The sequence below is a fragment of the Oncorhynchus masou genome, chromosome 25 (assembly GCF_036934945.1).
Source record: "Oncorhynchus masou masou isolate Uvic2021 chromosome 25, UVic_Omas_1.1, whole genome shotgun sequence".
Taxonomy (NCBI): Eukaryota; Metazoa; Chordata; class Actinopteri; order Salmoniformes; family Salmonidae; genus Oncorhynchus; species Oncorhynchus masou.
The window spans coordinates 7648690-7675923 of record NC_088236.1 but is presented as its reverse complement, the minus strand read 5'-3'; the positions used below and the strand labels follow the sequence as shown (position 1 = coordinate 7675923).

Below are 27234 nucleotides of genomic sequence, written 5' to 3'. Positions count from 1 at the left end.
GGAGGTGGGTGTTTCCCAGGTGGATGGTGATCATGTGTTTCTGTGTCCCTCTGTGCAGGTGTGTTTTATTCATCAGGATAGATAGACAGTATGTCCTGTATATCTGTAGGGAGGTGGGTGTTTCCCAGGTGGATGGTGATCATGAAAATCTGTTCTGTATTGTAGAGGCTTAACCTACAGCTTGAAGAGCGTGTCGCTAATTAAACACTCACCTCTCTTCTGCCGTGCCGGTGGATTTACCCGGCAACAGCTGTGATGCATTTAATTAAAACAGGAAGCTTAGGGTGAAGCAGAAAAAGAGGTACTGTGGGAGAACAATAAAAACAACACCAAACCTGTTTTATTCAGGTGGGAAGCTACGAGCTCACAAAACACCCTGGGAGGAAATTCTGTGAAGCACAACAATAAAAACAACACCAAACCTGTTTTATTTTCCTGGTTATTTTTTAGGGTTATTCTGGTTATTTTTCTGGTTATTTTTTCTGGTTATTCTGGTTATTTTCCTGGTTATTTATTAGGGTTATTCTGGTTATTTTTCTGGTTATCTTTTAGGGTTATTCTGGTTATTTTTCTGGTTATTTTTTTAGGGTTATTCTGGTTATTTTTCTGGTTATTTTTTAGGGTTATTCTGGTTATTTTTTAGGGTTATTCTGGTTATTTTTCTGGTTATTTTTTAGGGTTATTCTGGTTATTCTTCTGGTTATTTATGAAAAAATAAAAGCTGTTTATTTTCACCTCCTGAATTGACTGAATGGGAACCTGAAATAACCCCTGGTCTGATGTGACCCCTCCAGGTGCGTTGGGGAGAGAAGGGCTCTACAGAGGAAGGGGCAAGGCTGGAGAAGGCTAAGAATGCTGTAGTGTCTGTTCCTGAGGAGGTGGAGGAGCCCACGATGGCCAGACGGCCCCCCAAACCCACCCCTACATACCACCAGCGGCAGGAGTCCAAATGGTATACCCCTATAAAGGTACGTTCAAGATTACGTCTGAAAATGGCACCCGACTCTCTTGTTTTGGTCAGAGCCTGATCAGGCCGAGTCAGTTGGAGATGGCTTCCGGGAAGTTTGGTTTCACTACTGTCTTCACTTCCACCGATTCTATGAATGACATTGTGATAGCGAACTGTTAGTGGCAGTATCTTTGTTTTCCGTTGTCTCTGATCGTGACACGTGTTGTATTGATAAATACAGCGATATGCCATGAAAAAATGTTCAGAGTCCTCCTTCTCTTCTTCCTGTATTCAGGGTCGTCTGGATGCGCTGTGGGCTTTACTGCGGCGACAGTATGACCGAGTTTCCCTCATGAGACCTAACACTGCGGACAAAGTAAGCCACTAGAAAATAACCGCTGAGGCTCAACCCGAACCCATAACCCACAACCGCATTAAACCAACGACGAGATCCAAAACTGACACGGATCATATCATAGCCATCATCAGCAGTAGTAACAGTGATATCTTGGCTTGTGGAGTTTCAGCCCTTGAACCGCTCTACGTTATTGACCGCAGGTTGAAATACTGTCATCGTGGCGTCAGCCAATGGGGATCTGAATAAGGACTAAAGATTACGTAGCGGATTCCCAGACACAGATTGAACCTTTTGCTGGACAATGGACATTCTCCATTTAAAAAGTGCTTTTTAGGCTTAATCTGTGTCCGGGAAACCGGTCCTTGTCCATTGAGTCTCTAATGCTCAGGATAGGCTTAATCTGTGAAACTGACCCTAGATGTACGATAGAGAGCTGGGGTAGTGTGAGTCAGTTGTTTTAGTTTGTGAGTGTGGTTCAGAGGGAGGAAGTTGCCTGGAACGTGTTGTTAGCATTGTGTTGTTGTAACCTAATGGGTGTAAGCAGCAGCTGCAGCATGTGATGTGTGACAGGAATGACCCTATATGGAGAACTCTGCTGAACTCTCATCAACCACACGCTCTACATCTCTCTCTCTCTCTCTCTCTCACTCTCTCTCTCTCTCTCTCTCTCTCTCTCTGTCTCTCTGTCTCTCTCTCTCTGTCTCTCATCTCTCTCTCGTGTTTGATAAGTGCCTTTCTCATGAAACCAAAAACCCTATCCCATTGACCAACAGTTTCCTGTCCTCTGCGGATACCTCCTGTCTTTACCTCAGTCCTGTCCTCTGTGTTTAATACTGGATACCTCCTGTCTTTATGTATTGGAAATGTATTGGTAATGTAACCATTTATAGAGAGATGTCAGATTATGAACTTTCCCTTCCCAGATTATAAGCTTCCCTGATATTTCCCCCTCTCCTCTATCGCTCTCTCTCTCTCATCCTCTCTGTCCTCTCTCTCCCTCGCAGTAACAGTAGGAGTAACATTAGTAGTAGTAACAGTAACAGTAACTGTAGTAGTAGTAGTAGTAGTAACAGTAGTAGTAGTAGTAGTAACAGTAGTAGTAGTAACAGTAGTAACAGTAACAGTAACTGTAGTAGTAGTAGTAGTAGTAGTAACAGTAGTAGTAGTAGTAGTAACAGTAATAGTAGTAGTAGTAACAGTAATAGTAGTAGTAGTAACAGTAATAGTAGTAGTAGTAACAGTAATAGTAGTAGTAGTAGTAACAGTAATAGTAGTAGTAGTAGTAGTAGTAACAGTAATAGTAATAGTAGTAACAGTAACTGTAGTAGTAGTATTAGTAGTAACAGTAGTAGTAGTAGTAACAGTAGTAGTAGTAGTAGTAGTAGTAGTAGTAGTAGTAACAGTAGTAACAGTATCAGTAACTGTAGTAGTTGTAGTAGTAGTAACAGTAGTAGTAGTAGTAGTAACAGTAATAGTAGTAGTAGTAACAGTAATAGTAGTAGTAGTAACAGTAATAGTAGTAGTAGTAACAGTAATAGTAGTAGTAGTAACAGTAATAGTAGTAGTAGTAACAGTAATAGTAGTAGTAGTAACAGTAATAGTAGTAGTAGTAACAGTAATAGTAGTAGTAGTAGTAACAGTAATAGTAATAGTAGTAACAGTAACTGTAGTAGTAGTAGTAGTAGTAGTAACAGTAGTAGTAGTAGTAGTAGTAGTAGTAACAGTAGTAGTAGTAGTAACAGTAGTAGTAGTAACAGTAGTAACAGTAACAGTAACTGTAGTAGTTGTAGTAGTAGTAACAGTAATAGTAGTAGTAGTAACAGTAATAGTAGTAGTAGTAACAGTAATAGTAGTAGTAGTAGTAACAGTAATAGTAATAGTAGTAACAGTAACTGTAGTAGTAGTAGTAGTAGTAACAGTAGTAGTAGTAGTAGTAGTTGTAGTAGTAACAGTAGTAGTAGTAGTAACAGTAGTAGTAGTAACAGTAGTAACAGTAACAGTAACTGTAGTAGTTGTAGTAGTAGTAACAGTAATAGTAGTAGTAGTAACAGTAATAGTAGTAGTAGTAACAGTAATAGTAACAGTAGTAGTAACAGTAATAGTAGTAGTAGTAGTAGTAGTAGTAACAGTAGTAGTAGCAGTAGTAGTAACAGTAACAGTAGTAGTAGTAACAGTAATAGTAGTAGTAGTAGTAGTAACAGTAACAGTAGTAGTAGCAGTAGTAGTAACATTAATAGTAGTAGTAGTAGTAACAGTAATAGTAGTAGTAGTAACAGTAATAGTAGTAGTAGTAACAGTAATAGTAGTAGTAGTAGTAGTAGTATTAGTAACAGTAATAGTAGTAGTAGTAGTAACAGTAATAGTAGTAGTAGTAGTAGTAGTAACAGTAATAGTAGTAGTAGTAACAGTAATAGTAGTTGTAGTAGTAGTAGTAACAGTAATAGTAGTAGTAGTAGTAGTATGTCACGTAGAGTAGGCCAGAAGGCTAAACTGGATAACCTAACCTCTATCAAAATAAAAAGATGGCGGAACCGCAAAAGTTCTTCTGTGCAAAGGTGTTTATTTACAAGTTGTTCCGGAACAAAAAACAACAGTACTGCCATCAACGTCTACCTTATGGGACAGCTTAAAAACAATGCTGCCCCATCCACAGCTCAATCCAAAACTGCCTTTCCATGACTGAAAGAGAGGCTCCTTTTGTAGGGCTAGCCCCTCCCCTCAGAACAATTAACCCTAATTAATGAATCAATTAACAATAGAAACCTACATTTTCCATGAACTAAACATACTAAAGTATATACATTGCAACACGGTTTTAAACAATATCACAACATAACATTTACAACATTACATCACTACTGACAATCTTTCAATATGCCCATATGCATTAATGAGCCATTTGGGACAGGCACTATAAAGCCAACCCAATTCCCTTAGCTCGGGTCCTTTTCCAGCATACCCGGAAGCTACAGAGATGGAGAGAGAGGAACAGAACAAACAAACAATGCGCTCATCCACAACATTGATAAGTACAATAATTATTGTATCTCTCAAATATGAACATTGACAAGTGTGAAATGCATGCACCAAGACAGAAGTTAATTTGTGTGTCGACCCACATTGTTAACTTATCTTATAATGGCGCAGGGAGGAGTGATGAATATGTGTGTGCGTTAAAGAACCAAATGCTGCCCGCGGCCAGTGACGGACTTCTACGTCACATAGTAACAGTAATAGTAGTAGTAGTAGTAGTAGTAACAGTAACAGTAATAGTAGTAGTAGTAGTAACAGTAACAGTAGTAGTAGTAACAGTAATAGTAGTAGTGGCAGTAGTAGTAACAGTAACAGTAGTAGTAGTAACAGTAATAGTAGTAGTAGTAGTAGTAGTAGTAACAGTAATAGTAGTAGTAGCAGTAGTAGTAACAGTAATAGTAGTAGTAGTAACAGTAATAGTAGTAGTAGTAGTAGTAGTAACAGTAGTAGTAGTAGTAGTAACAGTAATAGTAGTAGTAGTAATAGTAGTAGTAGCAGTAGTAGTAACAGTAACAGTAGTAGTAGTAGTAACAGTAACAGTAGTAGTAGTAACAGTAATAGTAGTAGTAGCATTAGTAGTAACAGTAACAGTAGTAGTAGTAACAGTAATAGTAGTAGTAGCAGTAGTATAACAGTAACAGTAGTAGTAGTAACAGTAATAGTAGTAGTAGTAGTAGTAGTAACAGTAATAGTAGTAGTAGTAACAGTAATAGTAGTAGTAGTAACAGTAATAGTAGTAGTAGTAACAGTAATAGTAGTAGTAGTAACAGTAATAGTAGTAGTAGTAGTAACAGTAATAGTAATAGTAGTAACAGTAACTGTAGTAGTAGTAGTAGTAGTAGTAGTAACAGTAGTAGTAGTAGTAGTAGTAACAGTAGTAGTAGTAGTAACAGTAGTAGTAGTAACAGTAGTAACAGTAACAGTAACTGTAGTAGTTGTAGTAGTAGTAACAGTAATAGTAGTAGTAGTAACAGTAATAGTAGTAGTAGTAACAGTAATAGTAGTAGTAGTAGTAACAGTAATAGTAATAGTAGTAACAGTAACTGTAGTAGTAGTAGTAGTAGTAACAGTAGTAGTAGTAGTAGTAGTTGTAGTAGTAACAGTAGTAGTAGTAGTAACAGTAGTAGTAGTAACAGTAGTAACAGTAACAGTAACTGTAGTAGTTGTAGTAGTAGTAACAGTAATAGTAGTAGTAGTAACAGTAATAGTAGTAGTAGTAACAGTAATAGTAACAGTAGTAGTAACAGTAATAGTAGTAGTAGTAGTAGTAGTAGTAGTAACAGTAGTAGTAGCAGTAGTAGTAACAGTAACAGTAGTAGTAGTAACAGTAATAGTAGTAGTAGTAGCAGTAGTAGTAACAGTAACAGTAGTAACAGTAATAGTAGTAGTAGTAGTAGTAGTAACAGTAACAGTAGTAGTAGTAACAGTAATAGTAGTAGTAGCAGTAGTAGTAACAGTAACAGTAGTAGTAGTAACAGTAATAGTAGTAGTAGTAGTAGTAACAGTAACAGTAGTAGTAGCAGTAGTAGTAACATTAATAGTAGTAGTAGTAGTAACAGTAATAGTAGTAGTAGTAACAGTAATAGTAGTAGTAGTAACAGTAATAGTAGTAGTAGTAGTAGTAGTATTAGTAACAGTAATAGTAGTAGTAGTAGTAACAGTAATAGTAGTAGTAGTAGTAGTAGTAACAGTAATAGTAGTAGTAGTAACAGTAATAGTAGTTGTAGTAGTAGTAGTAACAGTAATAGTAGTAGTAGTAGTAGTAGTATGTCACGTAGAGTAGGCCAGAAGGCTAAACTGGATAACCTAACCTCTATCAAAATAAAAAGATGGCGGAACCGCAAAAGTTCTTCTGTGCAAAGGTGTTTATTTACAAGTTGTTCCGGAACAAAAAACAACAGTACTGCCATCAACGTCTACCTTATGGGACAGCTTAAAAACAATGCTGCCCCATCCACAGCTCAATCCAAAACTGCCTTTCCATGACTGAAAGAGAGGCTCCTTTTGTAGGGCTAGCCCCTCCCCTCAGAACAATTAACCCTAATTAATGAATCAATTAACAATAGAAACCTACATTTTCCATGAACTAAACATACTAAAGTATATACATTGCAACACGGTTTTAAACAATATCACAACATAACATTTACAACATTACATCACTACTGACAATCTTTCAATATGCCCATATGCATTAATGAGCCATTTGGGACAGGCACTATAAAGCCAACCCAATTCCCTTAGCTCGGGTCCTTTTCCAGCATACCCGGAAGCTACAGAGATGGAGAGAGGAACAGAACAAACAAACAATGCGCTCATCCACAACATTGATAAGTACAATAATTATTGTATCTCTCAAATATGAACATTGACAAGTGTGAAATGCATGCACCAAGACAGAAGTTAATTTGTGTGTCGACCCACATTGTTAACTTATCTTATAATGGCGCAGGGAGGAGTGATGAATATGTGTGTGCGTTAAAGAACCAAATGCTGCCCGCGGCCAGTGACGGACTTCTACGTCACATAGTAACAGTAATAGTAGTAGTAGTAGTAGTAGTAACAGTAACAGTAATAGTAGTAGTAGTAGTAACAGTAACAGTAGTAGTAGTAACAGTAATAGTAGTAGTGGCAGTAGTAGTAACAGTAACAGTAGTAGTAGTAACAGTAATAGTAGTAGTGGCAGTAGTAGTAACAGTAACAGTAGTAGTAGTAACAGTAATAGTAGTAGTAGTAGTAGTAGTAGTAACAGTAATAGTAGTAGTAGCAGTAGTAGTAACAGTAATAGTAGTAGTAGTAACAGTAATAGTAGTAGTAGTAGTAGTAGTAACAGTAGTAGTAGTAGTAGTAACAGTAATAGTAGTAGTAGTAATAGTAGTAGTAGCAGTAGTAGTAACAGTAACAGTAGTAGTAGTAGTAACAGTAACAGTAGTAGTAGTAACAGTAATAGTAGTAGTAGCAGTAGTAGTAACAGTAACAGTAGTAGTAGTAACAGTAATAGTAGTAGTAGCAGTAGTATAACAGTAACAGTAGTAGTAGTAACAGTAATAGTAGTAGTAGTAGTAGTAGTAACAGTAACAGTAGTAGTAGTAACAGTAATAGTAGTAGTAGTAGTAACAGTAACAGTAGTAGTAGTAACAGTAGTAGTAGTAGTAGTAGTAACAGTAACAGTAGTAGTAGTAACAGTAATAGTAGTAGTAGTAGTAGTAGTAGTAACAGTAATAGTAGTAGTAGCAGTAGTATAACAGTAACAGTAGTAGTAGTAACAGTAATAGTAGTAGTAGTAGTAGTAGTAACAGTAACAGTAGTAGCAGTAACAGTAATAGTAGTAGTAGTAACAGTAACAGTAGTAGTAGTAACAGTAACAGTAGTAGTAGTAGTAACAGTAACAGTAGTAGTAGTAACAGTAGTAGTAGCAGTAGTAGTAACAGTAACAGTAGTAGTAGTAACAGTAATAGTAGTAGTAGTAGTAGTAGTAGTAACAGTAATAGTAGTAGTAGTAACAGTAATAGTAGTAGTAGCAGTAGTATAACAGTAACAGTAGTAGTAGTAACAGTAATAGTAGTAGTAGTAACAGTAACAGTAACAGTAACAGTAACAGTAACAGTAATAGTAGTAGTAGCAGTAGTATAACAGTAACAGTAGTAGTAGTAACAGTAATAGTAGTAGTAGTAACAGTAACAGTAGTAGTAGTAACAGTAACAGTAACAGTAACAGTAACAGTAACAGTAACAGTAATAGTAGTAGTAGCAGTAGTATAACAGTAACAGTAGTAGTAGTAACAGTAATAGTAGTAGTAGTAACAGTAACAGTAGTAGTAGTAACAGTAACAGTAACAGTAACAGTAACAGTAACAGTAGTAGTAGTAACAGTAGTAGTAGTAGTAACAGTAACAGTAGTAGTAACAGTAACAGTAGTAGTAGTAGTAGTAGTAACAGTAACAGTAGTAGTAACAGTAACAGTAGTAGTAGTAACAGTAACAGTAGTAGTAGTAGTAACAGTAACAGTAGTAGTAACAGTAACAGTAGTATAACAGTAACAGTAGTAGTAGTAGTAGTAGTAACAGTAACAGTAGTAGTAACAGTAACAGTAGTAGTAGTAACAGTAACAGTAGTAGTAGTAGTAACAGTAACAGTAGTAGTAGTAACAGTAACAGTAGTAGTAGTAACAGTAACAGTAGTAGTAGTAGTAACAGTAACAGTAGTAGTAGTAACAGTAACAGTAGTAGTAGTAACAGTAACAGTAGTAGTAGTAACAGTAACAGTAATAGTAGTAGATACTCCAAAGACTAGAAGGTGCTGAGTTTCTCTCCTTTACATTTTTCTGTTTCTCACGCTGTCCGTCCGTCCGTCTGTCTCTCTCTCTCTCTTTCTCTCTCTCTCTTATTACATACACTGATAAACAATATAAACTCAACATTTTACTGAGTTACAGTTCCTATAAGGAAATCATTCAATTGAAATAAGTTCATTAGGCCCTAATCTATGGATTTCCCATGACTGGGAATACAGATATCTGTTGGTCACAGAGACCTTAAACAAAAAGTAATGGAGTGGATCTGAGAACCAGTCAGTATCTGGTGTGACCACCATTTGCCTCATGCAGCACTACTCATCTCCTTCACATAGAGTTGATCAGGCTGTTGATTGTGGCCTGTGGAATGTTGTCGCACTCCTCTTCAATGGCTGTGTGAAGTTGCTGGATATTGGTGGGAACTGGAACACGCTGTTCTTCGCGTCAATCCAGAGCATCCCAAACACGCTCAATGGGTGACGTGTCTGGTGAGTTTGCAGGCCATGGCAGAAATGGGGCATTTTCAGATTCCAGGAATTGTGTGCAGATCCTTGCGACATGGGGCCGTGCATTATCATGCTGAAACAAAATGGCACGACAATGGCTCTCAGGATCTCATCACAGTATCTCTATGCATTCAAATTGTCATTAATAACATGCAATTGTGGTCATTGTCTGTAGCTTATGCCTGCTCATACCATAGCCCCAACGCCACCATGGGGAACTCTGTTCACAACGTTGACATCAATAAACTGCTTGTCCACACAACACCTTCTGCCCGGGACAGTTGAAACCGGGATTCATCCGTGAAGAGCACACTTCTCCAGCGTGCCAGTGGCCATCGAAGGTCAGCATTTGCCCACTGAAGTCAGTTACAACGCTGAACTTCAGTCAGGTCAAGACCCTGGTGAGGAACGACGAACACGCAGATGAAACGGTTTATGCAGAAATTCTTTTTTTGTGCAATTCCATCAGCTGTCTGCGTGGCTGGTCTCAGATGATCCCACAGGTGAAGACTGATGTGGAGGTCCTGGGCTGACGTTGTTACGCATGGTCTGTGGTTGAGGCCGGTTGGACGTACTGCCAAATTCTCTAAAACAATGTTGGAGGCGGCTTATAGTAGAGAAATGTATATTTAATTATCTGGAAACAGCTCTGTTGGACATTCTTGCAGTCAGCATTCCAATTGTACGCTCCCTCAAAACTTGAGACATCTGTAGCATTGAGTTTTGTGACAAAACTGCACATTTTAGAGCAGTCTTTTATTGTCCCCTGCACAAGGTGCACCTGTATTGATCATGCTGTTTAATCAGCTTCTTGATATGCTACACCTGTCAGGTGGATGGATTATCTTGGCAAAGGAGAAATGCTCACTAACAGGGATGCTAGATAAATAAGCTTTTATTATTTCAGCTCATGAGACATGGGACCCAAGCACGTTTTATATTTTTGACTCTGGGTCTGGCGTGTCCCTAAACAACAGGAAGCAGATTGTACAGTCAACTTTCCTGCCGTTTCTTGACTACGGTGACACCATTTACCAGAATGCAGCAGCCACTACTCTTAAACCTTTGGATTCTGTCTACAATAGCTCCCTTTGCTTAATCACAGATGTTGTTTTTTTTACTCATCACTGCTTCCTGTATCAAAAGGCTGGCTGGTTCTCATTAGTCCCTTAGATCACTTCACTATCTCCTTTTGTTGTTTACAAAGCTCTACTACCCAAGCTTCCCACCGACCTCACGTTCGTTATTGATGTGTAAAATCAGCATATCAAACCTGGTCACAGGGTTTTGGTGAACTCTTGACGTTCCACTGGTCTTCAGCAATTTAGGTAAATCCACTGATAGTTGTAATGTGCCTCTCTGCTGTGACAATTTGCAGAACTCATTACAATTGGATGTTCTGGTGCCGCTCAGACAGTTTCGGGTTGATTGAGGACCTAGTAGCTGAGCTGTTGTTCATCAACGTTGTGTTTTTGTTTTACCTTGTGTTTTGGTTGTTGTATTGCTTTGATCAGAGCAGCCATGGGAATGAGACCCTGGTCTCTATGGGTCTTTCCTGAAGAAATAAAGAAGGATTTGTTTAATAATAACTGGGAGTTTTTCACGCCAAGATGTGTTATTGTGTTTGGTAAACATTTGTGATGATGTGGATCAGTGAATGAGATCACTCAGGCAGATAAATAAACAATTTGTCTTAGGTTTACCGGCAGCTGTGTGTGTGTGTGTGTGTGTGTGTGTGTGTGTGTGTGTGTGTGTGGTTTCTTCACCCATGGGAAATAGCTAACCTGTGTAATGAAGTGGTTAATACACAGGAAACGACACACAGTTGTGTAAAGAAAACTCCAGTACACGTTATTTGTCCTTCCTGATTTCACAGTTAAATGGAACAAAGTGGTTGCTAACCAAACCACATCCTGGTGATGAGTTGCCATGAGTTACCAGACATACAGATGGACAGATATGAGAGAACTGTATCCGCTCCCTGTCCCTCCCCGGTGTCCTTTCGGATGGCGCTGTATTTCAAGTCCTTGATCAAGTCTGTGGCAAGGTGCTACCATAAGGGATCAAAATCTGAGGAGTTCCAGGCAGGGAGGGAAGGAGGAGGAATGGGGAGGGAGGGAGGCAGGGGATAGTCCCAGGCCAACTGGTGGCAGGCAGGTAGGGGAGGGAGGAGGGCGGGAGGAAGGGGGAGGGAGGGAGGCAGGGGATAGTCCTAGGCCAACTGGTGGCAGGCAGGTAGGGGAGGGAGGAGGGCGGGAGGAAGGTGAGGGAGGGAGGCAGGGGATAGTCCCAGGCCAACTGGTGGCAGGCAGGTAGGGGAGGAAGGAGAGGCGGGAGGAAGGGGAGGGAGGGAGGCAGGGGATAGTCCCAGGCAGACTGGTGGCAGGCAGGTAGGGGAGGGAGGAGAGGCGGGAGGAAGGGGAGGGAGGGAGGCAGGGGATAGTCCCAGGCCAACTGGTGGCAGGCAGGTAGGGGAGGAAGGAGAGGCGGGAGGAAGGGGAGGGAGGGAGGCAGGGGATAGTCCCAGGCCAACTGGTGGCAGGCAGGTAGGGGAGGAAGGAGAGGCGGGAGGAAGGGGAGGGAGGGAGGCAGGTGAGAGTCCCAGGCCAACTGGTGGCAGGCAGGTAGGGGAGGGAGGAGAGGCGGGAGGAAGGGGAGGGAGGCAGGGGATAGTCCCAGGCCAACTGGTGGCAGGCAGGTAGGGGAGGGAGGAGAGGAGGGAGGAAGGTGAGGGAGGGAGGCAGGGGATAGTCCCAGGCCAACTGGTGGCAGGCAGGTAGGGGAGGGAGGAGAGGAGGGAGGAAGGGGAGGGAGGGAGGCAGGGGATAGTCCCAGGCCAACTGGTGGCAGGCAGGTAGGGGAGGGAGGAGAGGCGGGAGGAAGGTGAGGGAGGGAGGCAGGGGATAGTCCCAGGCCAACTGGTGACAGGCAGGTAGGGGAGGGAGGAGAGACGGGAGGAAGAGGAGGGAGGGAGGCAGGGGATAGTCCCAGGCCAACTGGTGGCAGGCAGGTAGGGGAGGGAGGAGAGGCGGGAGGAAGGGGAGGGAGGGAGGCAGGGGATAGTCCCAGGCCAACTGGTGGCAGGCAGGTAGGGGAGGAAGGAGAGGCGGGAGGAAGGGGAGGGAGGGAGGCAGGGGATAGTCCCAGGCCAACTGGTGGCAGGCAGGTAGGGGAGGAAGGAGAGGCGGGAGGAAGGTGAGGGAGGGAGGCAGGGGATAGTCCCAGGCCAACTGGTGGCAGGCAGGTAGGGGAGGGAGGAGTGCGGGAGGAAGGGGAGGGAGGGAGGCAGGGGATAGTCCCAGGCCAACTGGTGGCAGGCAGGTAGGGGAGGGAGGAGTGCGGGAGGAAGGTGAGGGAGGGAGGCAGGGGATAGTCCCAGGCCAACTGGTGGCAGGCAGGTAGGGGAGGAAGGAGAGGAGGGAGGGAGGCAGGTGAGAGTCCCAGGCCAACTGGTGGCAGGCAGGTAGGGGAGGAAGGAGAGGCGGGAGGAAGGTGAGGGAGGGAGGCAGGGGATAGTCCCAGGCCAACTGGTGGCAGGCAGGTAGGGGAGGAAGGAGAGGCGGGAGGAAGGTGAGGGAGGGAGGCAGGGGATAGTCCCAGGCCAACTGGTGGCAGGCAGGTAGGGGAGGGAGGAGTGCGGGAGGAAGGGGAGGGAGGGAGGCAGGGGATAGTCCCAGGCCAACTGGTGGCAGGCAGGTAGGGGAGGGAGGAGTGCGGGAGGAAGGTGAGGGAGGGAGGCAGGGGATAGTCCCAGGCCAACTGGTGGCAGGCAGGTAGGGGAGGAAGGAGAGGAGGGAGGGAGGCAGGTGAGAGTCCCAGGCCAACTGGTGGCAGGCAGGTAGGGGAGGGAGGAGGGCGGGAGGAAGGTGAGGGAGGGAGGCAGGGGATAGTCCCAGGCCAACTGGTGGCAGGCAGGTAGGGGAGGGAGGAGAGGCGGGAGGAAGGGGAGGGAGGGAGGCAGGGGATAGTCCCAGGCCAACTGGTGGCAGGCAGGTAGGGGAGGGAGGAGAGACGGGAGGAAGGTGAGGGAGGGAGGCAGGGGAGAGTCCCAGGCCAACTGGTGGCAGGCAGGTAGGGGAGGGAGGAGAGACGGGAGGAAGGGGAGGGAGGGAGGCAGGGGATAGTCCCAGGCCAACTGGTGGCAGGCAGGTAGGGGAGGGAGGAGAGACGGGAGGAAGGTGAGGGAGGGAGGCAGGTGATAGTCCCAGGCCAACTGGTGGCAGGCAGGTAGGGGAGGGAGGAGAGACGGGAGGAAGGGGAGGGAGGGAGGCAGGGGATAGTCCCAGGCCAACTGGTGGTAGGCAAGTAGGGGAGGAAGGAGAGGCGGGAGGAAGGTGAGGGAGGGAGGCAGGGGATAGTCCCAGGCCAACTGGTGGCAGGCAGGTAGGGGAGGGAGGAGAGGAGGGAGGAAGGTGGGGGAGGGAGGCAGAGGAGAGTCCCAGGCAGACTGGTGGCAGGCAGGTAGGGGAGGGAGGAGAGGAGGGAGGAAGGTGAGGGAGGGAGGCAGGGGAGAGTCCCAGGCAGACTGGTGGCAGGCAGGTAGGGGAGGGAGGAGAGGAGGGAGGAAGGTGGGGGAGGGAGGCAGGGGAGAGTCCCAGGCAGACTGGTGGCAGGCAGGTAGGGGAGGGAGGAGAGGCGGGAGGAAGGGGAGGGAGGGAGGCAGGGGATAGTCCCAGGCCAACTGGTGGCAGGCAGGTAGGGGAGGGAGGAGGGCGGGAGGAAGGTGAGGGAGGGAGGCAGGGGATAGTCCCAGGCCAACTGGTGGCAGGCAGGTAGGGGAGGGAGGAGAGACGGGAGGAAGGGGAGGGAGGGAGGCAGGGGATAGTCCCAGGCCAACTGGTGGCAGGCAGGTAGGGGAGGGAGGAGGGCGGGAGGAAGGGGAGGGAGGGAGGCAGGGGATAGTCCCAGGCAGACTGGTGGCAGGCAGGTAGGGGAGGGAGGAGAGACGGGAGGAAGAGGAGGGAGGGAGGCAGGGGATAGTCCCAGGCCAACTGGTGGCAGGCAGGTAGGGGAGGAAGGAGAGGCGGGAGGAAGGGGAGGGAGGGAGGCAGGGGATAGTCCCAGGCCAACTGGTGGCAGGCAGGTAGGGGAGGGAGGAGAGACGGGAGGAAGGTGAGGGAGGGAGGCAGGGGATAGTCCCAGGCCAACTGGTGGCAGGCAGGTAGGGGAGGGAGGAGGGCGGGAGGAAGGTGAGGGAGGGAGGCAGGGGATAGTCCCAGGCCAACTGGTGGCAGGCAGGTAGGGGAGGGAGGAGAGGCGGGAGGAAGGTGAGGGAGGGAGGCAGGGGATAGTCCCAGGCCAACTGGTGGCAGGCAGGTAGGGGAGGAAGGGGAGGCGGGAGGAAGGTGAGGGAGGGAGGCAGGCGATAGTCCCAGGCCAACTGGTGGCAGGCAGGTAGGGGAGGAAGGGGAGGCGGGAGGAAGGTGAGGGAGGGAGGCAGGGGATAGTCCCAGGCCAACTGGTGGCAGGCAGGTAGGGGAGGGAGGAGAGACGGGAGGAAGGTGAGGGAGGGAGGCAGGGGATAGTCCCAGGCCAACTGGTGGCAGGCAGGTAGGGGAGGGAGGAGGGCGGGAGGAAGGTGAGGGAGGGAGGCAGGGGATAGTCCCAGGCCAACTGGTGGCAGGCAGGTAGGGGAGGAAGGGGAGGCGGGAGGAAGGTGAGGGAGGGAGGCAGGGGATAGTCCCAGGCCAACTGGTGGCAGGCAGGTAGGGGAGGGAGGAGGGGGGGGGAGGAAGGTGAGGGAGGGAGGCAGGGGATAGTCCCAGGCCAACTGGTGGCAGGCAGGTAGGGGAGGGAGGAGAGGCGGGAGGAAGGTGAGGGAGGGAGGCAGAGGATAGTCCCAGGCCAACTGGTGGCAGGCAGGTAGGGGAGGGAGGAGAGGCGGGAGGAAGGTGAGGGAGGGAGGCAGGTGATAGTCCCAGGCCAACTGGTGGCAGGCAGGTAGGGGAGGAAGGAGAGGCGGGAGGAAGGTGAGGGAGGGAGGCAGGTGAGAGTCCCAGGCAGACTGGTTGGAGGCAGCCGGGGGAGGGAGGAGAGACGGGAGGAAGGGGAGGGAGGGAGGCAGGTGAGAGTCCCAGGCAGACTGGTTGGAGGCAGCCGGGGGAGGGAGGCAGGGTGGGCCACCACAGAGCACAGTGAAGAGGAGTGTAGAGAAGAGGGCAGGCAGGGGAGAGAGGTAGGGGAGAGGGAGGACAGGAGGGGGCGGTGGTCTTTGATGACCGAAAGAAAGTCCCCGGGGTCATGAATGTTTCAGCGGGCTGATCGGCACTGCAGTGTTACAAAAACTCATACAGGTGTAAGGAAGCAGGTTGTCACAAACATCTGTTCAGCATGGGGACCTCAGGGTCTTTCCCTCGCTCCTCTCTCTCCCTCCATCCGTCTATCCCTCCCTCCCTCCTTCTCTGAGCCCCGCAAACCAGGCTGCTGCAGTGGAGAGAGAGTGCAAAGAGAGAGTGGGAAAGAGAAATAGTGCAGAGGGAGAGAGCCCCAGGACCACGGCTGGGGAGAGAAAGAAAGAAAGAGCGGGTGGAGGGGAATGGAGCGAGAGAGAGGGGAAAACGAACAGCTAGTTTTTTGGTCTCACATTTAACGCCCGAGGGCGTGCAACACCAAAGGTAGAGCGGGGGTTGGCCACAGCTGTGGTGCGGCTCTCGCCCCAGGGCAGGGGAGCAGAGATCTGATGTGGTTTGACTGTGTTGTCGTGGAGACCGGGGAGACAGGGAGCCACTTCAGAGCCAAGTTAGCAACCCAACATCTGCCGCTAAGTTTTAGCCCTGCTAGGGATCCACTGGGAACAGCAGGTAGAGAAAGAGAGGGATGGAGGGAGGGATGAAGGGAAGGATGGAGGGAGGGAGAGAGAGGGAAGGCTGGCCTTACTATGCTGCTGGTGCTGTGACTGAATATATCAGTGGATGGAGTACCAGCCTAAAGCATGTTTTGATTGAACTCAGGGAAGGTAAGATACATTTTGAAAGTTCATGTTATGGATTTGATTTCATGGTTTTTATTTTTTTCTCACAAATAAATAAAATAAATGAAAGGGAGCTTGATGAAGGAAACAGAAAGGGAGCTTTACAGCACACCTCTCTCCTACTAGAAGGGAGCTTTATAGCACACCTCTCCCCTACTAGAAGGGAGCTTTATAGCACACCTCTCTCCTACTAGAAGGGAGCTTTATAGCACACCTCTCCCCTACTAGAAGGGAGCTTTATAGCACACCTCTCTCCTACTAGAAGGGAGCTTTATAGCACACCTCTCCCCTACTAGAAGGGAGCTTTACAGCACACCTCTCCCCTACTAGAAGGGAGCTTTACAGCACACCTCTCCCCTACTAGAAGGGAGCTTTACAGCACACCTCTCCCCTACTAGAAGGGAGCTTTATAGAACACCTCTCCCCTACTAGAAGGGAGCTTTACAGCACACCTCTCCCCTACTAGAAGGGAGCTTTACAGCACACCTCTCCCCTACTAGAAGGGAGCTTTATAGCACACCTCTCCCCTACTAGAAGGGAGCTTTACAGCACACCTCTCCCCTACTAGAAGGGAGCTTTACAGCACACCTCTCCCCTACTAGAAGGGAGCTTTACAGCACACCTCTCCCCTACTAGAAGGGAGCTTTATAGAACACCTCTCCCCTACTAGAAGGGAGCTTTACAGCACACCTCTCCCCTACTAGAAGGGAGCTTTACAGCACACCTCTCCCCTACTAGAAGGGAGCTTTACAGCACATCTCTCCCCTACTAGAAGGGAGCTTTACAGCACATCTCTCCCCTACTAGAAGGGAGCTTTATAGCACACCTCTCTCCTACTAGAAGGGAGCTTTATAGCACACCTCTTCCCTACTAGAAGGGAGCTTTACAGCACACCTCTCCCCTACTAGAAGGGAGCTTTATAGAACACCTCTCCCCTACTAGAAGGGAGCTTTACAGCACACCTCTCCCCTACTAGAAGGGAGCTTTATAGAACACCTCTCCCCTACTAGAAGGGAGCTTTACAGCACACCTCTCCCCTACTAGAAGGGAGCTTTACAGCACACCTCTCCCCTACTAGAAGGGAGCTTTACAGCACACCTCTCCCCTACTAGAAGGGAGCTTTATAGAACACCTCTCCCCTACTAGAAGGGAGCTTTACAGCACACCTCTCCCCTACTAGAAGGGAGCTTTACAGCACACCTCTCCCCTACTAGAAGGGAGCTTTACAGCACATCTCTCCCCTACTAGAAGGGAGCTTTACAGCACATCTCTCCCCTACTAAAAGCTATAGATCGGGCCATTGTTCAAGACGTATAATGTCAATTGATCCCCCTGAATACATTGTAGCCTATTGAAATCATGGCAGTGATAACACATACCTTATTAGCTGCATTTTTACAGATGTACTGCCGGTCTCCTTAGGGCAGGCTTGTAATGAGGTGGAAATACAGACCTCAGACAAGACAACATGTTAGACAGTACTGGGCCTTCTCTCTCTCTCTCTCTTTCTCTCTTTCTCTCTCTTTCTCTCTCTCTCTCTCTCTTTCTCTCTCTCTCAGTCTCTTTCTCTCTCTCTCAGTCTCTTTCTCCCTCTCTCTCTCTCTTTCTCTCTCTCTCAGTCTCTTTCTCCCTCTCTCTCCCTCTCTCCCCCTCTCGCTCTCCCGCTGTCTCTCGCTCTCTCGCTTTCTCGCTCTCTCGCTCTCACTCTCCTTGTCTCTCTCTTTGTCTCTTTCTCTTTCCTGTATCTCTCACCTCTCTTTGTTTAACTGTGTCCCCTTGTCTCCCAGTCTGAGACACTTAACAGCCATCAGTCATGTTGTGAACACTGCTCTGAGACCTGTTTACTTAAGTAACTGATAGCAGGAGCATTCAGGAAATACTGTCAATCAGATGGAGTAAGGGAGGGATAGAGGGAGGGGGAGGGGTAAGGGGAGGGAGGGAGGGAGGGAGGAAGAGGGAGGGGAGGGAGGGGAGGGAAGAGGGAGGGAGAGGAGGGGAAGAGGGAGGAAGGGAGGGATAGAGGGAGGGGGAGGGGTAAGAGGGAGGGAGGGAGGGGAAGAGGGAGGAAGGAATAGAGGGAGGGGGAGGGGTAAGAGGGAGGGAGGGAGGGAGTGAGGGAGGGGGAGGGGTAAGAGGGAGGGAGGAATAGAGGGAGGGGGAGGGGTAAGAGGGAGGGAGGGAGGGGAAGAGGGAGGAAGGGAGGGAGTGAGGGAGGGAGGGAGTGAGGGAGGGAGGGAGGGGTAAGAGGGAGGGACAGGAGGGAGGGAGAGGAGGAAGGGAGGCAGGGAGGGAGGGAGGGAGGCAGGGAGGGAGGGAGGCAGGGTGGGAGGGAGGCAGGGATGAGACAGAGAAAGGAAGAGGAGGAGGAAAGGGTGGTAATCTATGTTGGCATAGGGCAGGCTGAGGGGCACCAGGGTTACGAAGCATGGCATACTGTAGCCTGACTGGGTTGGGCTTGGCTTGGCATGGGTTGGTGTTCCCTGAAGTCCCAGTCATGGACATGGCCAGGCGTATGGCACCGTGTATCACTCTGTCTGCAGCACAGATTAGTAGTGTGACTCTCTCTTACTAGAGAGGACTGGATCAGGCTTGAGAGAGCCAGCCACATAGTTGACTGTTTCACTGTTTGTTTGTGTACAGAGTGAGTCACTGTAGCAGACCGGCTGATGGACTGGAGTGTCAGTACAGGCCACTGAAAGGCCAACACGTTCAGCAGGACTGATGGAGAATGGCAATGGATTCCAATCGATTCAATGGATTCCAATCGATTCAATGGATTCCAATCGATTCAATGGATTCCAATCGATTCAATGGATTCCAATCGATTCAATGGATTCCAATCGATTCAATGGTATTTTAGTCCTTCATGAGTTCTATATTTCAAATCAGATCTTTGTTTCCACCTGTAAATATTGCATTGTTATCGGCCATCAAAACTACACAGTTTAATATCCAGCAGGATTGGAAATAATTTGGCAGTGGATATTAGGTTGGAACGAGCCACCAGATCAGAGAGCATGACATTAAGTCATTAACAGGCTAATTGGAATGAAGCCATGGTGTCAGGAACAACATAGCATTTTAAAACAACAGAACATTGTTTTGTTTCACATTTGACTTTACTAAGTGGTGGCCGTCACCCCTTAGTTGTTGTTGTTGTTCTCAGTTGTTCTCAGTTATTTTCAGTTGTTGTTAGTTGTTGTCAGTTGTTGTTAGTTGTTGTCAGTTGTTGTTAGTTGTTCTCAGATGTTGTTATTAGTTGTTGTCAGTTGTTCTCCATTGTTGTTGTTAGTTTTTGTCAGTTGTTCTCAGTTGTTGTTAGTTGTTCTCAGTTGTTCTCAGTTGTTGTCAGTTGGTGTCAGTTGTTCTCAGTTGTTGTCAGTTGTTGTCAGTTGTTGTCAGTTGTTGTCAGTTGTTCTCAGTTGTTGTTAGTTGTTGTCAGTTGTTGTTAGTTGTTCTCAGTTGTTCTCAGTTGTTGTTAGTTGTTCTCAGTTGTTCTCAGTTGTTCTCCATTGTTGTTAGATGTTGTTAGTTGTTGTTAGTTGTTGTCAGTTCTAAGTTGTTGTTAGTTGTTCTCAGTTGTTGTTAGTTGTTCTCAGTTGTTGTTAGTTGTTCTCAGTTGTTGTTAGTTGTTGTCAGTTCTCAGTTGTTGTTAGTTGTTCTCAGTTGTTGTCAGTTGTTGTTAGTTGTTCTCAGTTGTTGTTAGTTGTTCTCAGTTGTTGTTAGTTGTTGTCAGTTGTTGTCAGTTGTTCTCAGTTGTTGTTAGTTGTTGTTAGTTGTTCTCAGTTCTCAGTTGTTGTCAGTTGTTGTTAGTTGTTCTCAGTTGTTGTTAGTTGTTGTTAGTTGTTCTCAGTTGTTGTCAGTTGTTCTCAGTTGTTGTTAGTTGTTTTCAGTTGTTCTCAGTTGTTGTCAGTTGTTGTTAGTTGTTGTTGTTAGTTGTTGTCAGTTGTTGTTAGTTGTTCTCAGTTGTTGTTAGTTGTTGTTAGTTGTTGTTATGTTGTTCTCAGTTGTTCTCAGTTCTTGTTAGTTGTTCTAACAACAACGTTTTGGGTGGTTGTGGGGGGATGGGGTGGTGAGGTGGTGGTTGTGGGGTGGTCAGGTGGTGGTTGTGGGGTGGTGGTTGTGGGGTGGTCAGGTGGTGGTGAGGTGGTGAGGTGGTAGTTGTGGGGTGGTCAGGTGGTGGTGGTGGTTGTGGTTGTGGGGTGGTCAGGTGGTGGTGGTGGTTGTGTGGTGGTTGTGGGGTGGTGAGGTGGTGGTTGTGAGGTGGTGGTTGTGGGGTGGTCAGGTGGTGGTTGTGGTGGTGGTGGTGGGAGGTTGAAGGAAGAAGTACAAAGGTGGGAGAGAGAAAATAACAGGATACAAAATTATGGAGAGAGAGGGAAAGAGAGGGAAAGAGAGGGAGGGAGGGAGTTAGGGAGGTAGGGAGGGAGACAGAGAGAGATGAGAGACAAAGATGAGGTCCATAATTATTAATTACATTTCTTGAGTCATTAGATTTCTCCCAAACATTTTATTCTTAATAAAACCCTCATGATTTTATGAGAATAAATAAAAATGTTTAGCAGGAATTAAATCTTTCTAGTTAATTGTGCCTGTATTGTGGAAAAGTCAAACATGGCGTACAATATAAATTAAATTCAGCAAAATAAGCTGTTTATCAGATGTGGATATCAGCTCAGGACCATTTTAATATATTTTAATATATTTTATCTGCTTTTGCAGATTCCAGCTTCTTTTCCAAGTAATTTTCATTGTCCGGTTTAAAGCTTTATTTTCTTCAGCCTTAATCCAATCCATTACATAGTTTATGATTTTAATATTCTTATACGTTGAATGATGTTTTTGTGTGTTTTCAGAGCACATGTTGTTTTTTTGTTGTTGTCTGGGGGTCCACATGGTTTGGAAATCCCTCCATCTCTCTTCTCCCTCCCTCTCTCTTCTCCCTTCGTCTCTCTTCTCTATCCCTCTCTCTTCTCCCTCCCTATCTCTCTACTTCCTCTCTCTCTTCTCCCTCCCTCTCTCTCTCTTCTCCCTCCCTCTCTCTCTCTTCTCCCTCTCTCTCTCTTCTCCCTCTCTCTTCTCCCTCCCTCTCTCTTCTCCCTCTCTCTCTCCTCCCTCCCTCTCTCTTCTCCCTCTCTCTCTTCTCCCTCTCTTTCTCTTCTCCCTCTCTCTCTCTTCTCCCTCTCTCTCTCTTCTCCCTCCCTCTCTCTTCTCCCTCCCTCTCTCTTCTTCCTCCCTCTCTCTTCTCCCTCCCTCTCTCTTCTCCCTCCCTCTCTCTTCTCCCTCTCTCTCTTCTCCCTCCCTCTCTCTTCTCCCTCCCTCTCTCTTCTCCATCTCTCTTCTCCCTCCCTCTCTCTTCTCCCTCTCTCTCTCTTCTCCCTCCCTCTCTCTTCTCCCTCCCTCTCTCTTCTCCCTCCCTCTCTCTTCTCCCTCCCTCTCTCTTCTCCCTCCCTCTCTCTTCTCCCTCCCTCTCTCTTCTCCCTCCCTTTCCCTTCCTGTCCTTTTTTCTTCTCTCCATTTGTATGTCTGTTTTTGATTGGTTAGTTAGGAATAGGCTGGTACCTGCAGTTTGAACAGGGGGGGGGGGGTGTTTGGCGTCTCCGTTAGCTAGTTGTCCCTACGTCCCCCTCTCTGCTGCCTGATCAGATGTGACCTGCTGTACCCAGCGCTTTTTCACCCACAATCCTTCAGACTGGCCGTGACACACACCGTTACACACACACACACACCGAGACCCCCCCCCCACCCCCACCCCCCATCACCTATTAAAATCAAAGCCCTGGTTGGGCGCTGCGCGCTGGAACGCTAGATTTAATTATAGTACATTATTGTTAATGTCAGCGTTACGGGAGAAGAGGACCTCTCTCTCTGTCTGTCTGTCGCACGCATTAGGCTACTCTCAGACAGATGTATACAGGAATCACACGCAGTCTCAGTAATCTATTCTAATGCAACCCTCATCCAAGTCCCCTTGATTTGAATGTTTAAAAAGATGTAACCACGGGTTACGGGTATTTGTGTTATGCGGCGAATATGTTTTGGGTGAATATTCAATGATGCTAGTGTTTTTTTATGCATTAATGTAATGGTGTGTTGACGCTCGCTAACATGTTTTGAAGGCCCTATCGGGGAAATCTCATCAGCAGTTGTTATGAGTAAAATGCACTTGATTTATGATAAGAAATACTGTATTCAAATAAACATATACTGTATTAGGTCTCTTCAAACTCATCGTGTAACAAAATAAACATTACCTTTGTTATTGTCTCCTGAAAGAGGGAGTCATTTTGTAGAATAGTTTGGTTTTGGTTACAGATGAGGAAATTATAGTTCTGTAAGAGAGAATGTTTAAATATAATTCCAATAATTATTTGTTGACAACTTGAAGTAATTATATTATATCTACTCCTATTATAAATTAATATTCTAAAAAAAAAAAAAACGGAATTAATTCCTTTAAAGATGTTATGTTTCTTGCCTTCGGTGTTGAATTGAGTTTCTGCATTTTATCAGTTATTTATTTCTGTATAGTCTAATTTTGTTTGTGTCTCTTTGAGACTGTAAAGCCCGGGGTATGTTTTAGCAGACGTCTAGTGTACAGCTGATTTATGACAACGTCTTGGACTAAATAGGCAGCCTACTGAGCCTACAACTGCTATTGTGAACGGAATAGACCGCATAGTGAGCAGTGGAGTGGCACAAATCTTCCTCTATTCATCATTATGGTTTGTAGTCCGGTGTAACACACACACATGCACACGCACGCACACGCATACACACACACACACACACACACACACACACACACACACACACACACACACACACACACACACACACACACACACACACACACACACACACACACACACACACACACACACACACACACACACACACACACACACACACACACACACAGGAGTGACATTATATAACTAAGTATAGATTGCCCAGCGTAGAGTAGAGGAGGAGACCACTGGTAAGTTAGCTGGTTGAGTATCAGTCTCCAAAGTGATGAGAATTAGCCGTGATCTAGTGGCGACCCGTCAGACAGACCTGTCACTGACTGGGCTGCCAAGACACACGCAGGCAGACACACACACACACACACACACACTAGCCGTGATCTAGTGGCGACCCGTCAAACACGTCACTGACTGGCTGCCAAGAGGTCACCCTTCACCCAATTACTGCCCTGCATTTCGTTAACTCCTTCCTGTCCGCCTGGCAACCACCCAGGCCACAGCCACCGATTTAGTTATTTAATTAGCTTGATTATGCAAATGGACGTTATCATGCATATGAACGGCTCTAGACCTCTTTTTCTTGTAGTAAACTGTATGCTGGACAACTATTAAAAGCAGTTTTATTTCTATTTGACACTAATTAATTGCACTCGTTAAAGCATGACTGTTGCTGCTCGCTCCTTCGTGAGGTTAAATGATCTCAAGCGGGAAGTTAACTGTCCACCAACACAAAGAAGTGTTCTTCTGGGCTCCTGCAGCTGTAACAAGGCCTTGGACCAGTTCTTATACTGAGGCTACAGTAAATCTTCATTATATTTTTTACATTTTAAACTGATCTTAGACCAGTTCTTATTCTGAGGCTATAGAAAATCTTCATTATATTTTTTACATTTTAAACTGATCTTAGACCAGTTCTTATACTGAGGCTATAGTAAATATTCATTATATTTTTTACCTTTTAAACTGATCTAAGACCAGTTCTTATACTGAGGCTATAGTAAATCTTCATTATATTTTTTACATTTTAAACTGATCTTAGACCAGTTCTTATACTGAGGCTATAGTAAATCTTCATTATATTTTTTTTACTTTTAAACTGATCTTAGACCAGTTCTTATACTGTGGCGAGAGTAAATCTTCATTATATTTTTTACCTTTTAAACTGATCTTAGACCAGTTCTTCTACTGAGGCTATAGTATCTTCATGTTATTTTTGACCTTTTAAACTGATCTTAGACCAGTTCCTGTAACGTGGCTACAGTAGATGTGTAACCTCCCACAGCTTAATGTGAAAGGTGTGAAATCAAAGTTTATTGGTCTCATATACAGATTTTTTTAAAATTTGTATTATTATTATTATTATTTATTTTTAACCTTTATTTAACTAGACAAGTCAGTTAAGAACAACTTTTTATTTTCAATGACAGCCTAGGAACAGTGGGTTAACTGCCTTGTTCAGGGGCAGAAATACAGATTTGTACCTTGCCAGCTCAGGGATTTGATCTTGCAACTTTTCAGTTACTAGTCCAATGCTCTAACCACTAGGCTACCTGCCTCCCCAGATATGCAGATGTTCAAATCAAATTGTATTGGTCACATATACATGGTTAGCAGATGTTAATACAAGTGTAGCTAAATGCTTGTGTTTCTAGCTCCAACAGTGCAGTACTACCTTGCTAAATGCTTGTGTTCCTAGCTCCAACAGTAATACCTAGCTAAATGCTTGTGTTCCTAGCTCCAACAGTAATACCTAGCTAAATGCTTGTGTTCCTAGCTCCAACAGTAATACCTAGCTAAATGCTTGTGTGTCTAGCTCCAACAGTAATACCTAGCTAAATGCTTGTGTTCCTAGCTCCAAAAGTAGTACCTAACTAAATGCTTGTGTTCCTAGCTCCAACAGTGCAGTACATCCTGGCTAAATGCTTGTGTTCCTGGCTCCAACAGTGCAGTACCACCTAGCTAAATGCTTGTGTTTCTAGCTCCAACATAAATACCTAACTAAATGCTTGTGTTCCTAGCTCCAACAGTGCAGTACCACCTAGCTAAATGCTTGTGTTTCTAGCTCCAACATAAATACCTAACTAAATGCTTGTGTTCCTAGCTCCAACAGTGCAGTACCACCTAGCTAAATGCTTGTGTTTCTAGCTCCAACAGTAATACCTAACTAAATGCTTGTGTTCCTAGCTCCAACATAAATACCTAACTAAATGCTTGTGTTCCTAGCGCCAACATAAATACCTAACTAAATGCTTGTGTTCCTAGCTCCAACAGTAATACCTAGCTAAATGCTTGTGTTTCTAGCTCCAACATAAATACCTAACTAAATGCTTGTGTTTCTAGCTCCAACAGTAATACCTAGCTAAATGCTTGTGTTTCTAGCTCCAACATAAATACCTAACTAAATGCTTGTGTTTCTAGCTCCAACAGTAATACCTAGCTAAATGCTTGTGTTTCTAGCTCCAACATAAATACCTAACTAAATGCTTGTGTTTCTAGCTCCAACAGTAATACCTAGCTAAATGCTTGTGTTTCTAGCTCCAACATAAAAACCTAACTAAATGCATGTGTTTCTAGCTCCAACAGTAATACCTAGCTAAATGCATGTGTTTCTAGCTCCAACATAAATACCTAACTAAATGCTTGTGTTTCTAGCTCCAACAGTAATACCTAGCTAAATGCTTGTGTTTCTAGCTCCAACATAAATACCTAACTAAATGCTTGTGTTCCTAGCTCCAACAGTAATACCTAGCTAAATGCTTGTGTTCCTAGCTCCAACAGTAATACCTAGCTAAATGCTTGTGTTCCTAGCTCCAACAGTAGTACCTAACTAAATGCTTGTGTTCCTAGCTCCAACAGTGCAGTACTTCCTGGCTAAATGATTGTGTTCCTGGCTCCAACAGTGCAGTACCACCTAGCTAAATGCTTGTGTTCCTGGCTCCAACAGTAATACCTAGCTAAATGCTTGTGTTCCTAGCTCCAACAGTAGTACCTAACTAAATGCTTGTGTTCCTAGCTCCAACAGTGCAGTACATACTGGCTAAATGCTTGTGTTCCTGGCTCCAACAGTGCAGTACCACCTAGCTAAATGCTTGTGTTTCTAGCTCCAACATAAATACCTAACTAAATGCTTGTGTTCTTATCTCCAACAGTGCAGTACCACCTAGCTAAATGCTTGTGTTTCTAGCTCCAACAGTAATACCTAACTAAATGCTTGTGTTCCTAGCTCCAACAGTAATACCTAGCTAAATGCTTGTGTTCCTAGCTCCAACAGTAATACCTAACTAAATGCTTGTGTTCCTAGCTCCAACAGTAATACCTAGCTAAATGCTTGTGTTCCTAGCTCCAACAGTAATACCTAGCTAAATGCTTGTGTGTCTAGCTCCAACAGTAATTCCTAGCTAAATGCTTGTGTTCCTAGCTCCAACAGTAATACCTAGCTAAATGCTCGTGTGTCTAGCTCCAACAGTAATTACTAACTAAATGTGTGTGTTTCTAGCTCCAACAGTAATACCTAGCTAAATGCTTGTGTTTCTAGCTCCAACATAAATACCTAACTAAATGCTTGTGTTTCTAGCTCCAACAGTAATACCTAGCTAAATGCTTGTGTTCCTAGCTCCAACAGTAATACCTAGCTAAATGCTTGTGTTCCTAGCTCCAACAGTAGTACCTAACTAAATGCTTGTGTTCCTAGCTCCAACAGTGCAGTACTTCCTGGCTAAATGCTTGTGTTCCTGGCTCCAACAGTGCAGTACCACCTAGCTAAATGCTTGTGTTCCTAGCTCCAACAGTAATACCTAGCTAAATGCTTGTGTTCCTAGCTCCAACAGTAATACCTAGCTAAATGCTTGTGTTTCTAGCTCCAACATAAATACCTAACTAAATGCTTGTGTTTCTAGCTCCAACAGTAATACCTAGCTAAATGCTTGTGTTTCTAGCTCCAACATAAATACCTAACTAAATGCTTGTGTTTCTAGCTCCAACAGTAATACCTAGCTAAATGCTTGTGTTTCTAGCTCCAACATAAATACCTAACTAAATGCTTGTGTTTCTAGCTCCAACAGTAATACCTAGCTAAATGCTTGTGTTTCTAGCTCCAACATAAAAACCTAACTAAATGCATGTGTTTCTAGCTCCAACAGTAATACCTAGCTAAATGCATGTGTTTCTAGCTCCAACATAAATACCTAACTAAATGCTTGTGTTTCTAGCTCCAACAGTAATACCTAGCTAAATGCTTGTGTTTCTAGCTCCAACATAAATACCTAACTAAATGCTTGTGTCCCTAGCTCCAACAGTAATACCTAGCTAAATGCTTGTGTTCCTAGCTCCAACAGTAATACCTAGCTAAATGCTTGTGTTCCTAGCTCCAACAGTAG

The 27234-nt window shown here is 45.2% G+C and overlaps 1 protein-coding gene across 2 annotated transcripts in view; it reads left to right on the top strand.

The window, feature by feature from the left end:
* The window catches only part of LOC135513724 (anthrax toxin receptor 2-like), a 1178227-nt gene that overhangs the window by 94261 nt on the left and 1056732 nt on the right, over positions 1 to 27234 (top strand). For both annotated transcript variants that reach the window (XM_064936612.1, XM_064936613.1), the window contains exons 14-15: positions 795 to 968; positions 1245 to 1325. In XM_064936612.1, coding sequence (XP_064792684.1) covers positions 795 to 968; positions 1245 to 1325 — 255 coding nt within the window. The remainder of the gene's footprint in view (positions 1 to 794; positions 969 to 1244; positions 1326 to 27234) is intronic.